General features: G+C 47.8%; 1 protein-coding gene across 1 annotated transcript in view; it reads right to left on the minus strand.

Moving 5' to 3' along the window:
- LOC143806311 (uncharacterized) overlaps positions 1-18369 on the minus strand; it is a 57648-nt gene that overhangs the window by 13645 nt on the left and 25634 nt on the right. The window contains exons 4-7 of the mRNA XM_077286555.1: positions 15163-15270; positions 13564-14061; positions 11543-11899; positions 10151-10459 (exon numbers count right to left, since the gene is read on the minus strand). Of these exons, the coding sequence (XP_077142670.1) occupies positions 10151-10459; positions 11543-11899; positions 13564-14061; positions 15163-15270 (1272 nt within the window). The remainder of the gene's footprint in view (positions 1-10150; positions 10460-11542; positions 11900-13563; positions 14062-15162; positions 15271-18369) is intronic.

The following is an 18369-nucleotide window of genomic DNA, read 5'->3' on the forward strand; positions in this document are numbered from 1 at the left end:
TATAGATGGCGTGGCCCGGGTGATCGGTCACGCTCCCGCTTCAGAAACATCTCAAGCTCTAGGTCACGCTCGAGATCAACCCGATCTAATGCCCCTTCCGAGGATGGGAACACCTCACGGACGGAAGGAAGGGGAGAACAACTTGGGCCTCACCTATATACTAAAAAGATGGTGACACGACAGACTTTAAAGGCTGCGACTGTGGCAAACAAACAACAGGGGACAAATAACAGTGGGAATCTCCAGGTATTGAATTTGTCCACTCGGTCTCTTTCCGCTGCTCAGGTGGAGGTCCCGAGTAGGGGACTGAGTTTTTCACCAACTAACTCTTTTGATTTTTTTGTAGCCTTGAAGGACCTTCACCTGTTTTCCCGGAAGCTTATATTTAAAAAACTGCACCATAGGAATAACCCTGACCAGGGGCCTCTATTTGAGATGGAGAAGGAGGCCTTACAGGCTTTGGAAGATCTTCTGGAGGAACAATCAAGTAACTCTCAAGGTAGGCTTCCACTTGCATGTATGCCCAGATCGACTCGGTTCCCTCCCTTGTCACTATGTCCTGCTGTGGACATATTTACTCGTTTGGTTACCGAAGATCTCAAACGGTTATCCTCAAGACGTAGATTTGATAATCTCACATTTAAACAAAGAAATGCTATAAAAGAGCTACAGTCCTTTAAGGACATTGTAATTAAACCAGCTGACAAGGGGGGGGAACATAGTGATCTGGCCATGCGACAAATATGAGAAAGAGGTGTTCCGTCAGTTGCGGGATACCTCCACATATATGAAATTAACACATAGCCCTTTGTCCTCCTTCTCCTCTCAGCTTCAGGCCATCCTGGGTAGGGCCTTTGAGGATGGTATAATAGACAGGAAGGTCCTGGATGGTTTAACAGTGAGGTCCCCAAGGATACCAACCTTTTACTTGCTCCCAAAGATCCACAAGGATCCCGTCAACCCACCAGGGCGTCCGATCGTGTCAGGTATTGAGGGTCTATGTGACCCAATTTGTAAATTCATAGATTTTTTCTTAAAACCTCTCGTAGAAGTATTACCATCATACGTTAGGGACATGACGGACGTCCTTACACGGGTTGACGGCATCCTTGTGGACCCTGACGTCCTTCTGGTCACCGCCGATGTACAGACCTTATACAGGTGCATTGATCACGAGCACGGTTTGGCAGAGGTCCGCCTCTTCTTGGGGGCCTCCGACTTGGGCAGCCCCATGTGTGAACTAATCCTGGAGCTGCTGCGCTTTGCCCTGACCCATAATTTTTTTACCTTTAAAGACGCATTTTATCTGCAGAAACGCGGTACAGCCATGGGTGCGGCCTGTGCCCCTTCATATGCCAACCTCTTCCTGGGCGCATGGGAGAGGTAAATTTTTGGCGACGGGGGGGTGCAGGCCGCTGACCATGTGCTGTGCTGGCTCAGATATATAGATGACGTCCTCTTTCTTTGGGCGGGGACGGCGCAGCAGCTCGGGGATTTCATGGGGCAGCTTAACACAAACTCCTTTAACATTAAGCTGACGTACAATTCTGATTTGCAGCGTATCGACTTCCTGGACGTCACACTGGAGATCGACATTACTCATCGGATCCAGACTGACGTCTTCAGGAAGTCGACGTCTGTCAATGCTTTATTGCGTGCAGATTCTGCACATAATCCTACCACCATTGGGGCTGTCCCGGTCGGACAGTTCCTTAGAATGAGGCGGACCTGCTCAACAGAGGATAGGTTCTTTGCGCAGGCGGCTGACTTAAAACGTCCCCCTAAGGACTGAGGATATAGCCGAAGAAGTATTAGGAGGGGCTTTGAGAGGGCTAGGAGGATGCCCCGGCGAGATCTCCTATATGCTGATGGCAGTAAACGTAGGAGAGAGACAAACGGAGACAAGGTTAGGTTTATAACAACTTATAACCATGAATGTTCCAACATGAGAGAGATTCTAAAAAAACATTGGCCGGTCTTAAAGACCGAACCCTCTCTTGCTCAGGCATTGGGTGATTTCCCATTAATGACCGCTAAGAGATCTCCAAACCTAAGTAACCTGCTTGTCCGCAGCCACTATGTCGCACCTATTACTAACCCCTTTAGTACCAGGGGCCCGATGTTGGGCTCCTTTCAATGCGGCCACTGTATGGCGTGTGAAAATATCGTACGGGCCACAACCTTCAAATCCTCTGATGGGAGCAAGGAGTTTTCCATCAGGCAGCGTATCACGTGTGGTACATCTAATGTTGTGTACTATGCCATGTGTGGATGCCCTGTAATCTATATTAGATTAACATCGAGGGAATTGCAGATACGTGTCCGTGAACACGTCAGAGACATACAGGCGGCTAGAACGGTAGAGGATGCCTCTGACCTGAAGACTATTCCTCGCCATTTCAAACTATTTCACGATTGTGACGCAAGGACTCTTCAGGTCAGGGGTATCGAGAGCATCCACCTTGGACTAAGAGGGGGCAACTATAAAAAGGTTCTTGCCCACCGTGAGGCTGGCTGGATTGTCCGAGTGGACACAATGACACCTAAAGGACTGAATGAGTCCTTAAGCTTTTCCTCTTTTTTGTGAGTCTTTTTGGCATTTTGGGGGTACTAAACGTTTGATACATTTCAGCAGTTCATATACTGTATATATGTACCATTGTGTATTAAGTTATGCCTCTTTTTGTCTTGATTATTCCTTGCCCTCCATACCATCTTCCCCCGTGGGTGGGTATCCATTCGGGATCCTACTACTGTTATTTTATTTTGTTTTTAATTTTTCTTTACTAATGTTCCTCTTCTTTGATTGTATATTTTCTAGTTTTAATCTATTGATGTCTGAGCGCTTCTTTCATCTTTTCATATTTATACATCGCTGGCCGCAGCAGAATCTCTCCCACCATACTGCAACCTTCATCTTCTTACAACAAAACGGATTTGAATTTCTAGTTTCCTAATTATGATATTTTATGTTGTTGTTATATTATTTTTGTGGTGGGGGATGTATGAGTCCGTACATTAATGACCGTTTTTTCACTGTATTATTATTGATTTTCTCTTACGGATCATATTTATCGGCTGACCGATCATTTTTGCCTGTTTCTATTCTGTAACAAGCTTTTGCTTGTGAAGTCCTTTTCACTATATACTTACTGGTCCATCCCATGCCGGAGTGCGCATGCGCCGCCTCTCTCCCTGTCCCCTGCCGCGGCGGCGTCTCTTCTGCCTCGCGCGTGCGTTCTGGGTCTTCGGTCCCAGGCGCGCCTGTGATGCATGACGCCCTCTACGGCATGGGACTCGGCGTGCGGCGTGCGCATGCGCCGACATATCCGGCATTCATTGGATACCGCCTGACATGTGACCGGTCACATGATTATCTGCCGGCGACATTTAAAGATGGTGGACACCCTCAGGGGCATCTCCCCTTGATAAAGCAATTTACATCGTGGGCGAAACGCGCATCGGGGACTGTGCCTGAGGATCCGACCCGGTGTGCGCCGCCTTGGTGCTTAGCAGCAGTAAGAGCAGCCTGTATCATTTGTTACTTTATGCCAGTTTGGCTCATAGCTTTATACGCTACTACAGCAGTAGGTCTCTTGCAATAATGGTATGCATGCTGGCCCCATAGACGGTGCACACTGGGGGATTCCCACCTGTTTAACCATCCTGGTATTTTATTATATTTCGTGTAAATTTTTGTATGGATTAGTTATTATGTAAATTATGTGTATTAATAAAGTATTTATTACCTATACACTCTGAGTTTTCTCCTATCTTCTATAGTACAAGGACGTGGCGTATACAGTGCTAGGACGTGGCGTATACAGTACAAGGACATGGCGTACATAGTACAAGGACGTGGCGTATATAGTACAAGGACGTGGCATGATGTGGCGTATACAGTACAAGGACGTGGCGTATACAGTACAAGGATGTGGCGTATACAGTACAAGGACGTCATGTATACAGTACAAGGACGTCATGTATACAGTACAAGGACGTCATGTATACAGTACAAGGACGTCATGTATACAGTACAAGGACGTGGCATATACAGTACAAGGACGTGTTGTATACAGTACAAGGACGTGGCGCATACAGTACAAGGACGTGGCGTATACAGTACAAGGACGTGTTGTAGTGCACAGTACAAGGACGTGGTGTGTAGAGTACAAGGACGTGTCATATACAGTACAAGGACATGGCGTATACAGTACAGGGACGTGGCGTATACAGTACAAGGACATGTCGTAGTGTACAGTAGAAGGACGTGGCGTATAGAGTACAAGGAAGTGTCAAACAGTACAAGGAAGTGGCGTATACAGTACAAGGACGTAGCGTATACAGTACAAGGACGTGTCGTAGTGTACAGTAGAAGGACGTGGTGTGTAGAGTACAAGGACGAGTGTAAGTGTACAGTAGAAGGACGTGGTGTGTAGAGTACAAGGACATGTCGCAGTGTACAGTAGAAGGACGTGGCATGTAGAGTACAAGGATGTGTCATATACAGTACAAGGAAGTGGCATATACAGTACAAGGACGTAGCGTATACAGTACAAGGACGTGTCGTAGTGTACAGTAGAAGGACGTGGCGTGTAGAGTACAAGGACGTGTCATATACAGTACAAGGACGTGGCGTATACAGTACAGAGCAAGCAATGACAAACAGTACCATACACAGCCAGTGATGTGTAATATATGTACGGAACCATTGATGTCCTATACAGTACAGTACACAGCCAGCGATCTGTTGTATACAGTGCCATGGGGAGCCAAAGTGTGATATGAAATAACAGCTGTCAAACACCACAGTATGGGGCATCACACTGTATATAGAGACATCACACTGTATGTAAGGACACTGTGGACCCATCACACTGTGTGTGTAAGGAGGCTTTGGGGTCCATCACACTGTGTGTAAGAAGTTTGTGGGGCCTATCACACTGTGTGTTGGGAGGCTGTGGGGCCCATCAAACCATAGCTCCCAACCATCTCTTATACTGCGGGACTGTCCCGATTTTGATGCTGTGCCCCGCAGTCTCGCATGGGACTCTGCTTCTCCCACACAGCCAGCAGGAGAAGCAGCCGACACGACCCCTTGTATTAGGCCACGCCCCCTCCGTATCTTCTTCCGGTGCGGTGGTTCAGAGAGGGAGAGAGGACATTCTGAGTTAAGTGTGTGTGTGTGTGTGTGTGTGTGTGTGTGTGTGTGTGTGTGTGTGTGTGTGTGTGTGTGTGTGTGTGTGTACTGCACACATACATGCAGCTGGCCCTGCTCTGCTGTGCTCACAGTACAAGGCATTATAGCCAGGAGTAGTGGCAGCAGTTAGAGCAATCCAGTGCAGCCTGTTAGTCATAGGCACAGTATACATATGTATCCTTTATATACTAAAGCAGTTATAGAGTGGAGCCAGTAGATAGTGGTGTTGTCTGACTGCATGCAGAGTTCGCAGAGCTGGGCTACATTGCAATGTGCAGGATCTGTGAGGCAGCAGTGTGGACAGCGACAGGTGGTGAAATCTTAGCCTGCATTATAAGCAGAGCTGCTGGGACACATCTACAGCCCCGACTGTACACTGGTATCGTCATGTGTGGCCATTATACTGTACGCAGCATCATGTGTGGCCATTATATAGTACGCAGCATCATGTGTGGCCATTATACAATATGGAGCATCATGTGTGGCGATGATACAGTATGGAGCATCATGTGTGGCCATTATACAGTATGGAGCACTGTGTGGCCATTATACAGTATGGAGCATCATGTGTGGCCATTATACAGTACGCAGCATCATGTGTGGCCATTATACAGTATGGAGCATCATGTGTGGCCATTATACAGTATGGAGCATCATGTTTGGCCATTATACAGTACTAGATTGTGGCCCGATTCTAACGCATCGGGTATTCTAGAATATGCATGTCCCCGTAGTATATGGACAATGATGATTCCAGAATTCGCGGCAGACTGTGCCCGTCGCTGATTGGTCGAGGCAACCTTTATGACATCATCGCCATGGCAACCATTATGACATCTACGTCGATACTGTGCCCGTCGCTGATTGGTCGAGGCGAATTCGCGGCAGACTGTGGTCATCATTGATTGGTCGAGGCAACCTTTATGACATCATCGTCGCCATGCTGTGCCCGTCGCCTGGCGGCCTCGACCAATCAGAGATGCGGGATTTCCAGGACAGACAGACAGACAGACAGACAAACCCTTAGACAATTATATATATAGATGGAGCACTATGTGGCCATTATACAGTATTGAGCATCATGTGGGGCCATTATACAGTATGGAGCACTGTGTGGCCATATTTTTTTCTGTTTATAATTATTGTTTATGAAACAGTGTGATCATCAGTGCTAAATGGGTGTGGTTCGAACATGGATATGGGTGTGACTAGTTGTGAAATGGGTGTGGTCACGGGTGTGGGATAAAATGTTGTGCAGCGTGCTGTGCCACTACCTTTGTCCCTCTTTGCCTTCTTCAAAAGTTGGGAAGTATGTCATACCGTGTGTAAGGAGGCTAGAGTAGTGGCAGTTGACACTGGGAGGGGCCAGATTAGTGACAGTTGAGACAATGGGAGGGGCCAGAGTAGTGGCAGTTAGAGACTTCCTGGTTTCAGTCAGTTAGAGTGTGGGACGAGGTGAAGTGAGATTGCTGAGGTAACAAGTTCAAGAGGAATCCAGTGGTCCAGGGCCTTGAGGCCGGAGGTTACAGAGACACAAAGGGACAAGTGCAGTGAGGAAGGAATAGCAACTAGGTTCAACGGGAAATCCCAAAAAGTCCAAGACCTACAATCTAAAAAAGGTTTGTAAGCGCCAGCCTTTATTTCGCCCTCGGAAGGGAAAATGGGTGGGGAACTCAGGCTCGAACTAGTTTCGCTAGTCAGGACATTGCAGTACGGAGGATACGGTACAGGAATAAAGAATTGCCAGGAGAGCAAGGGACAGCACAGAGGAAAGGATCTATAATCAGTGAGGATTACTGTGCAATGCCTGTGACTGAACTGGACATGATGAGTAAAGTTGTTTTGTTAAAAATGAACTTGGACTCTCTCAATCAGTGTGTGATGACATCTGAAACTGGGACCCTGCAACCTGAGGAGGACTCTAACCTAAAAGTGAGGGAACTGCACTGCACACACATCACACAGCAGTTGGGACTGTGTAATTTGTTTGCGGAGTGCCAGGGTGTCACGTACCCACTTCTCAGCATGCGACTTGGGGTTGCGCCTGCAAGGGTTAATCTATCTCCTCTCTCTCACTCCAGCATTCAACCTCTGTCCTATGCTGTAATGGGAGCATAAGTCACACACACCGACCCAGGCCACACACCCGCTCATACACGCTGCCACCACTCACCGAACACACGGGCAATGAGTCCCGGAAATATTACTACTACTGTCTGCCAATCATAAGGCTCACACACTTAAGGCTATGGATTCTTTAGAACATGCAAGGTTCAACTTATTAAGTTTTATGCTTTAATATAAAAGGTATAGTGCTTACAGTAAAAGGGTATTAAAATATGGTAATAAAAAGACATACAAATATGCAAAACAGTTATAAAAATAAAAGGGAGAAAACTTACAGAAATATCTAACTTGGTAGTCTGCTTTCTGCTTCCTGAGGGGGGGGGGGACGACTATGGACTGGAACACATCAGCTTGGCTGCACCTCAATCTGTGAACCCCATTCTTTGTGTCTAGGCCTAATTTATAGAGTTACCTTGGAGGATAGATTTCTAGACCAGCCTCTCAGGTTGATATTATAATTGCTTGTCTCTGAGTGAACCATGGCCACTCCACCAATGAAAATATTATTTCCTCTGAAATTCTCTGTGTAAGTTTCTCACAGATATGTCAATTACAGCCTGACACTATCTCTTCAAAAGAGACGAAGGTATGAAACGTTTCCCCTTCCTGGTTCTTAGCAAGACCCCCTGGCGAGATTGTAGACAGGAGACTGCTTTCTCAGGATAACATATGCTGCGACCCCTGTGAGACCTGCAGTCTCAGGACAGATGTTAAATTACTGCTAGTCACACATATATACCTATGGTTCCACCATTACTCCCAAGCAACATGCCCGCTGCCTTGGGGTCATCCTTGATTCCGAGCTTTCCTTCACCCCCCCACATCCGATTATTGGCTCGCTCTTCTTATCTGCATCTCAAAAACTTTTCTAGAATTCGCCCTTTTCTTACTTTCGACACCGCAAAAACTCTTACTGTTTCACTCATTCATTCTCGTCTTGACTATTGTAACTCTCTCTTAATCAGCCTCCCTCTTACCAAACTCTCCCCGCTCCAATCTGTCCTGAATGCTGCTGCAAGGATTATATTCCTCACCAACCGTTACACCGATGCCTCTACCTTGTGCCAGTCATTACACTGGCTACCCATCCACTCCAGAATCCAGTACAAAACTATCACCCTCATCCACAAAGCACTCCATGGCTCTGCACCACCGTACATCTCCTCCCTGGTCTACCACCCTACCCGTGCCCTCCACTCTGCTAATGACCTGAGGTTAGCATCGTCAATAATCAGAACCTCCCACTCCCGTCTCCAAGACATTTCACGTGCTTCACCAATTCTGTGGAATGCACCACCCAGGTTAATACGATTAATCCCCAATCCCCACAGTTTTAAGCGTGCCCTAAAAACGCATTTGTTCAGATTGGCCTACCGCCTCAATGCATTAAACTAACTATCCCTGCATAGCCCATTCAAAAAAAAAAAAAACATAATCAGGTTCCTCACATCATGTTCTCATACACGTCATGCAGTTAATAGCCCTCTGTGTCTGTACTATTACATACTTAGGCTGTTAACTGGTTCATGCAGCGTTACATGAACACCCGATCCTTACACTATGGCTGGTCCGAACAACGAAAGCAATTGTTACCATCCACCTCTCATGTCTCCCTTTTTCCTATAGATTGTAAGCTTGCGAGCAAGGCCTTCATTCCTCTTGGTATCTATTTTGAACTGTGTTTTTGTTACGCTGTAATGTCTATTGTCTGTGCAAATCCCCTCTATAATTTGTAAAGCGCTGGGGAATATGTTGGCGCTATATAAATAAAATTATTATTACCTATACATATTTCGCTACACAGGGTGTGCTGGAACAGCAGCCACTCACCATGACTGCCACCCTGGCCACCTCACAGTAGGGCCATCACACTATGTGTAGGGAGGCTATGGGGCCATCACACTATTTGTAGGGAGGCTGTGAGGTCATCATACTATATGTAGGGAGGCTGTGGGGCCATCACACTGTTTGTAGGGAGGCTGTGGGGCCATCACACTGTGTGTAGGGAGGCTGTGGTGCCATCACACTGTGTGTAGGGAGGCTGTGGGGCCATCACACTGTCTGTAGGGAGGCTGTAGGGCCATCACACTATGTGTAGGGAAGCTGTGGTACCATCACGCTATGTGTAGGGAGGCTGTGGGGTCATCATACTATGTGTAGGGAGGCTGTGGGGCCATCACACTGTTTGTAGGGAGGCTGTGGGGCCATCACACTGTGTATGGGGAGGCTGTGGGGCCATCACACTGTGTATGGGGAGGCTGTGGGGCCATCACACTGTGTGTAGGAAGGCTGTGGGCCATCACACTATATGTAGGGAGGCTGTGGCGCCATCACACTGTGTAGGGAGGCTGTGGCGCCATCACACTCTGTAGCGAGATATTACTGATGCCATTTACATATACTAAGCGCCGGTGTTTGGACTTATTACTGGAGATCTCTTTACCCTTCTTGTTTATACAACTGCAGAACTAAGAAGGACCAAGTGTAAGTCTTGGACAAGCCATTCATTACACTATTTATACACAGTATTTGGTGACTGACATTTATATTTGGCCCCTAAGCTTCTCAGGGAAGGGCCCAAATGCTCTGTGGTATTTTTTCTTTTTTTACATGTGAGCCTTGACTACAGTAATTCAGAGCCACGAGATCCGGCGTTCTGGGCCTTGAACTGTACAAAAGTTCATGTACTTCAGATAATGGGCCCCGGAGAGAAAGTCAAGCTGGTACTAGGAAAGTTCCAGATCTGAAGCAGAAATGTTTTGCCTCCATCCACATTCACCCAATACGGAGCATAGGTCCCACTTGTGCATTTCCACCACTCACCCAGATGCTCCATGTCCCATGTCTCCATCTTCAGGGCTCCAGAACTTTGATGTTTCACCTCACACCTGAATGTCCTTCTCCGATCCTTCAGTGCTGGGGTGTAACTCATGGAGCTGGTGGCATGGAACAGACCAGATTGTTCAAGGAGGACATCAGTGGTGACCGAGGGCAGGATGCGGCCGTCGTCTGTGTGCCAGGTAGCCTCTATGTGGGCCGGGTAAAACGAATGGATCTTACAGGACAGCTTCATGATGCCCCCCACATGGACCGTCTCCTCGGTCTGCTTTATGGCGTCCAGCACAGGAACAGCTGAGGGAACAGGACACATCAGACACAACATCACCAACATTTCCCAAGACTCTTCCTGGGATCAGCGACGTGACCAGTCAATGAGTTTATAGACTGCGGGAGAAAACCAGGAGGCCTGGGGGGATTGTGACCCCTGGATTAGTGATGTCTAAGTCCCTGCACAGCCCGCAAACATGGAGAGGTTTTTCCTGAGCTTCTTGTAAAACAATTGATGGGTGTGTGGTGATTTTTAAATACAGCGGACACTAAATACCACACATTGATATTTCTAGTCTACCGATGTGAATCTCTACATCTGTCTTGTACTTCATCTTTCTAATTTGTCCTAAAAACAAAGTGTCACCTGCCGGAAATGTTTATGACATTAAAGAGATCCTGTCACCATGAAAGTGCCATCAAATCTGCAGTCCCATGTAATAGATTGGTGGTGAGGGGGTAGACTCACGGATGGTCTAGTGGGCGGTCCTGTCAGTGACTGGCAGTCTACTTTCCAGAAGTGTGCTCACAGAGAGCTGTCAATCACTGACAGGACCGCCCACTGGACCAAGGATCTCAGAAGGATCAGAGGTTACATGATGAAAACACAAGTTATGCTGAATCTTTTCTCACATAACTACAGATCAAACCTTTTTTGTCATGGTCTCATAGAGGAGACAAGTTGGCAATGACTGTGGACACCCTTCTCCTTTTGACCACCAGTGAGAACCGGCTACCTGGGCTCTCTGCCTTCTGAAAGAGGAGCATTGATGGTAATATCATATGGAAATAAGGTTAATGGAGGGTGCCGGTGCAGTGAGAGGGAGAGGTCCTTATCTTTCCCCTTTATATTGTCCCATCCCTCAGCTGAACTTGAGGGACATGTGTCTTTTTTCTACCATACTGTGGACAGTATAGCCCTCAGATGTGTGTGGCCCTTAGATGGTTTAAAGGCTTTACTGCGTGTGGCCCTGTGGTTGGTGGTGAAGATTGTCAGCTCCATTGGTGCAATCACTCATCTTATATCTATTATCTGACTGTCCAATCCTAATGTCCGTTATGGTGGTGTATGGGGTCCCATAATGCCCAGACCCCCAGCGCTCTCACCTGTAACCTTCATGACCATTGCTTGCTCTGTCCTCTTCTCGGTGGCCGGGTGATAGGCTCTACAGATGTACGTGACGCCATCATCTTTCTGGACACTTGGTCGCATCATTAAGGCACTTAGGTTACAGTAGGACTTGTCCTCAAGCTCATGCTCGGTTATTTCGTGGTTTCGGCAGGTGTTTTTTTCATCAGTAGAATTCCAGGTTACGATTTCTGTCTCTTGGCCTCCCTGATCCACCTTCAGCCATGTTACCTGCAAAGTCCTGGGTTTAAACCCCATAATTGGACAAGTCAGTGTGGTCTGCTCCTCGTGGGTCACATGGGCTGGGCGGACGATCTCTAGTAAAGTCGGAGCAACTACAAGAGGAAAAAAGGAGAATTTTCTGATGAAACCATTAAAGCTGAAGTACAGATTAAACTCTCTCCGGGGGTTCGGACTTGGGAAAGTTATCAGTGACTGAGGATACATTCCATGGGATTCTGCCAGTGTGGAAATCACCTCCGCAGATTTCCTGGTCGAGATGCAGCAGGTTCATCACACTTCACAGTTTGCAATGGAAAAGATCATGGATACAGGAACTGAAAACAGTGAATTCACTATGTGGGAATATAGCGCCGGGGGGCTTCAGAGACAATGATCAGGGCACCCGGGGACGTCAGAGACAATGATCAGGGATCCTGGGGGCATCAGAGATAATGATTAGGGCACCCAGGGGCATCAGAGACAATGATCAGGGATCCCGGGGAACGTCAGAGACAATGATCAGGGCGCCCAGGGGCATCAGAGACAATGATCAGGGATCCCGGGGGCATCAGAAACAATGATCAGGGATCCCAGGAATGTCAGAGACAATGATCAAGGATCCCGGGGACATCAGAGCCAATGATCAGGGATCCCGGGGACGTCAGAGACAATGATCTTGATTCCCGGGGACGTCAGAGACAATGATCAGGGATCCCAAGGATGTCAAAGACAAAGATCAGGGATCCCGAGAATGTCAGAGACAATGATCAGGGATCCCAGGAATGTCAGAGACAATGATCAAGGATCCCGGGGACATCAGAGCCAATGATCAGGGATCCCAAGGATGTCAGAGACAATGATCAGGGATCCCGGGGACATCAGAGCCAATGATCAGGGATCCCGGGGATGTCAGAGACAATGATCAGGGATCCCGGGGACGTCAGAGACAATAATCAGGGATCCCGGGGACGTCAGAGACAATGATCTGGGATCCCGGGGACGTCAGAGACAATGATCTGGGATCCCGGGGACGTCAGAGACAATGATCAGGGAGCCCGAGGATGTCAGAGACAAAGATCAGGGATCCCGAGAATGTCAGAGACAATGATCAGGGATACCGAGGGCATCAGAGACAATGACCAGGGATCCCGGGAATGTCAGAGACAATGATCAGGGATCCCAGGAATGTCAGAGACAATGATCATGGCGCCTGGGGATGTCAGAGACAATAATCAGGGATCCCGGGGGTTAGAGACAATGATCAGAGTGCCCGGCGGCGTCAGAGAGAATGTTCAGGGATCCCTGGGGCATTAGAGACAATGATCAGGGAGCCCGGGAACGTCAGAGACAATGATCAGGGTTCTCGGGTGCATCAGAGACAATGATCAGGGATCCCGGGGGTGTGACAGACAATGATCAGGGATCCTGGGGACGTCAGAGACAATGATCAGGGATCCCGGGGGCATCAGAGACAATGATCAGGGATCCCGGGGGCGTCAGCTGAGGCCTTGAGAGATGCAACCCTGAACAATATGGGGAGACCAATGAAAACTTTATCTAGAATCATCATAGAAAAGTCTTGAGGGGCCCAAGATGCCCCTGAAACAATATATGAAGGAGATGCACCGCATGTGCCCAGAAATATGCCACCACAAATGACACTCACTGGTGTTTATCCTGAAAGAAAATGGAAGTCTGCAGAAGTAATGAAGATATAATCGGAGGAGGAATCCATCATCAGAGAGAGACCCCATGTAACTCTGGCAGGTGATCTTACCTCCGGTGACCCGCAGTGTCCTGCTGATGCAGGCGGCTTCTGTCAGAGCCGGGTGTGACACATGGACGGACAGTTCTGCTCCGTTATCCTCACCATAGTTGGGAGTGATGTGAGCAGAACATTGACAGCTGTAAGTGGAAAGTCTCTGCCAGCGAATGAAGCGGAACAGCCCGGGTATACTGGGGGCCAGCACGGCCGCCATGTCCAGGTGTAGGGGCCCCTGTGTTTGACTGACGGCCCCATTCAGCAGACTCTGACGCTCTACGTCTATATTCACACTACTATCCCCAGCATCCTCATCCCTCATGGCTCGGGCTGAGGGAGACGCAGCTCTGGATCTCCAGCTGTGGATGGTCTTCATCTCCTCTCCTCGTCTCCTCAGACGTACAGAGATCTCCAGGTCGTTAGGCTTGAAGTTCTGAACATAAAATGTCAGCGTGGTCCTGGTCATGTCAGTCAGCAGATCGCTGCCGGTGATCTCAGAAAGGACGGGAGGATCTACAGGAAGGAGACACAACCGAAATCAGGAGATATGACAACCAGGGACCACATCCTGACTGGGAAACCTGCCCGATAATCCATCCCAGCATAACCAGTAATAATCCATCCCAGTATAACCAGTGATAATCCATCCCAGTATAACCAGTGCCCACATCCTGACTGGGAAACCTGCCCGATAATCTATCCCAGTATAACCAGAGATAATCTATCCCAGTATAACCAGGGACCACTTCCTGATTGACTGGCAAACCTACCCGATAATCCTCCCCAGTATAACCAGCATTTACAGGATTCCAGGAAGGCCATAAACTGGAAAGTCACCAGAAACTGACAGGAGGAAGAAGCAGAGACAAACGACACACACGATCACCACTGCTGACATGACCACCACTGCTGACACTGACACCACTGCTGAGACGGACACCACTGCTGACATGGACACCACTGCTGACATGGACACCACTGCTGACATGGACACCACTGCTGACATGGACACCACTGCTGACACGGACACCACTGCTGACATGGACACCACTGCTGATATGAACACCACTCCTGATACCACCACCACTGCTGACACCACCACTGCTGACACCACCACCACCACCACTGCTAGTACGAACAACACTGCTGATACCACCACGATTGCTGACACCACCACGACTGCTGATACCACCACCACTGATACGAACACCACAGCTGACACCACCACCACTGCTGATACGAACACCACTGCTGACACCACCACCACTGCTGATACGAACAACACTGCTGATACCACCACCACTGCTGATACCACCACCACTGCTGACACCACCACCACTGCTGACACCACCACCACGGCTGACACCACCACCACGGCTGATACGAACAACACTGGTGATACCACCACCACTGCTGACACCACCATCACTGCTGATACGAACACCACTGCTGACACCACCACCACTGATACGAACACCACTTCTGATACCACCACGACTGCTGACACCACCACCACTGCTGACGCGACCACCACTGCTGACATCACCACCACTGCTGACACCACCACCACTGCTGACACCACCATACACACGCCTCACTCATCTCCGGCCTCACCTTTCTTCACCACTTGATGGTAAAGGAGACCACCAAATAATAGAAGAGTCATGGCGACTACAGTTCCGATCACGGCAGCGACTACTGTCCCCGTGTTATCTTCTCTCTCTGTAATCACAAGGAACAATATTCATCCATGGTCGATGTATCCACCATCATGTAGGATCAGGAGCCTGTACATGGCATGGAGGGTTAGGGCTGCTTGCACCAGCCACTGTCTGTTTCAATAATGAGGGTCCAGGCTAGAGCTAGTGGGGTATACAATCTGTATATGTCAGACATACAGCTGTGGGATACGCCGATGCTCCATCAGCACAATATGGCGGTACCATGACGTTATCCACTGCACATTCTGAAGCTTCATATTAACCCTCTGCTGTGGGGTCTGCTCCTCACACCCTATCTTTATTTCATGCTAATTATCTCCGGCATGTGGATCTGCGTGACCTTTGTAGCCTAGCATTCTTGTGGCTCCAGCTTGCTCCTGACTTAGCTGAGTATCTATGGCGTAATGCCGCTTTCTTGCACATTTAGGAGCTTTGTCTTGCCATTTCGGACTATTCCCCACATGAACGCCATATAGTGAGCCCCACACAGATATCTATATCAGAATTATAATATTCTACTTTTCCTTGTTATGGAGCATAGGGACCAATCAAATATCGCTTTGGACCTTTTCTATTTATTGTTTGGTTCACTTTGTGGGTCCCCTTAGGTTTTGGCAAATATATTGGTACACATGTGTTGCTATATATATAATGGCTAGTCTTGTTGAGCATATCAGTGCAACAAAAAAAACACCATTAGAGGAAAAACCTCCACTATACTAAACAAAAAAAACACCAGAACACAGGCAGAGATGCTTACCTGTTCAAGGCCTCCAACAATTGCACTAACCAGGGTGCACCAGGCCCAAGTAGAGATAACAAATACACAGGTGCAATTAATACTAATGCAGCCAACCTACAATCAGGAATTGGCTGCTTGGAGCACCCATGCAAAAAAATAGTCTGTATGTGGCATGTTCACACAGGAATGCAAAGTATATGGTGCAAAGCCTATTAATGACGCCATATGTATAGCGGGCTAACCATGATGCATCCTGTGTGAACAGAGGCTACAGTGTACAGAGCCATCTAGGGCCCAGTCGCACCCTGGAAAAATATAAAGTGCCCAAAAACATAACAATGTATGCAAGGTATTGGTTGATATTATGGCCACAATATTTTAAGCTGCCAACCCGCGTCAAGGGTCCTTGTATATTGGCAGTCCTAATCTAAAAAGAACACCATTAGAGGAAAAACCTCCACTATACTAAACAAAAAAAAACACCAGAACACAGGCAGAGATGCTTACCAGCTCAAGGCCTCCAACAATTGCACTAACCAGGGTGCACCAGGCCCAAGTAGAGATAACAAATACACAGGTGCAAATAATACTAATGCAGCCAACCTAGGTACCTAGCCACCTGTGTATTTGTTATCTCTACTTGGGCCTGGTGCACCCTGGTTAGTGCAATTGTTGGAGGCCTTGAGCAGGTAAGCATCTCTGCCTGTGTTCTGGTGTTTTTTTCATATCAGTGCAACATATATATATTTATTTTTTGCAGATATATTTCAGTAGGGGTGTTGTGTATACACTTGTTGTATTTTAAATGTTTTTATGTTTTTTGTTGTGGTGTTCAATAAAACGTTTGTTAATTTTCTATATCATGTGGTTGTGCGGGCCTGTTTTAGTCCAATCTTTTTTCTTTGCTTTGGTCATATTAACCCTCTGCTGTCCTTCCTATACATGATCTATTACCCTCCTGTTGACATCTGGGCAGCCATTTTGAAACTACTTGGACTGTCGGGGCACTATTAATGTCCTCAGTCCTAACTCTCATCTCGGAACAGTATTTATTCCACGTTCTGCACCAGTAGAAGTGCAGAATGTTATCATAAAAGAGCTCTCGGTGACGGTCTGCTCCTCGTCATGGGGGGGCATCTGCTGGTCCATTTCATATGGTCACTTGTAAATATGAAGTAAACCTGACATGGCACCTAATGTACACTAGCGCCTCCCGAAGTAAGAAGATGGAGCAGCGTGCTGCCATGGACAGGTGTCTGGTTCTCACTTTTGGACTCGCTACTCTTCCTTCCTGCTTTCTCTAGCTGAAATCAATCCTCACTGTATCGTATCAGAGACTTCAGTTCTAAAAACAGAAAATTACTCAATTTATTGGAATGAAGACATGATTCTGGGGCATCTGCATCTACATGTGGATATATACCTCCTTTGCTTTTTCAATTTTTGGAGTTGAATTTCTTGGGGTCCTGCTGAATAGTCCTCTGATGAGCCACCAAATGAACAATGTGAGTTGCAGTCAATAACTAACGAAGCACTGGGACTGACTGTTGGTGTAGTACGCCCATAGCCCATACTTCTAGTGCGCCCATAGCCCGTACCTCTAGTGCACCTATAACCCGTACTTCTAGTGCACCCATAGCCCGTACCTCTAGTGCGCCGATAGCCCATACCTCTAGTGTGCCCATAGCCCATACCTCTAGTGCGCCCATAGCCCATACCTCTAGTGCACCCATGGCCTATACTTCCAGTCCTCCCATAGCCCGTACCTCTAGTGCACCCATAGCCTGTACCTCTAGTGCGCCCATAGCCCCTACCTCTAGTGCGCCCATAGCCCATACGTCTAGTGCGCTCGTAGCCCGTACCTCTAGTGCGCCCATAGTCTATACTTCTAGTGCGCCCATAGCCCATACATCTAGTGTGCCTCATCAGACCAAAGCACAGATTTCCACTGGTCTAATGTCCATTCCTTGTGTTCTTTAGCCCAAACAAGTCTCTTCTGCTTGTTGCCTGTCCTTAGCAGTGGTTTCCTAGCAGCTATTTTACCATGAAGGCCTGCTGCACAAAGTCTCCTCTTAACAGTTGTTGTAGAGATGTGTCTGCTGCTAGAACTCTGTGTGGCATTGACCTGGTATCTGAGCTGCTGTTAACCTGCGATTTCTGAGGCTGGTGACTCGGATAAACTTATCCTCAGAAGCAGAGGTGACTCTTGGTCTTCCTTTCCTGGGGCGGTCCTCATGTGGGCCAGTTTCTTTGTAGCGCTTGATGGTTTGTGCAACTGCACTTGGGGACACTTTCAAAGTTTTCCCAATTTTTTGGACTGACCTTCATTTCTTAAAGTAATGATGGCCACTCGTTTTT

This window comes from Ranitomeya variabilis, chromosome 2 (genome assembly GCF_051348905.1).
Source record: "Ranitomeya variabilis isolate aRanVar5 chromosome 2, aRanVar5.hap1, whole genome shotgun sequence".
NCBI classification, from domain to species: Eukaryota; Metazoa; Chordata; class Amphibia; order Anura; family Dendrobatidae; genus Ranitomeya; species Ranitomeya variabilis.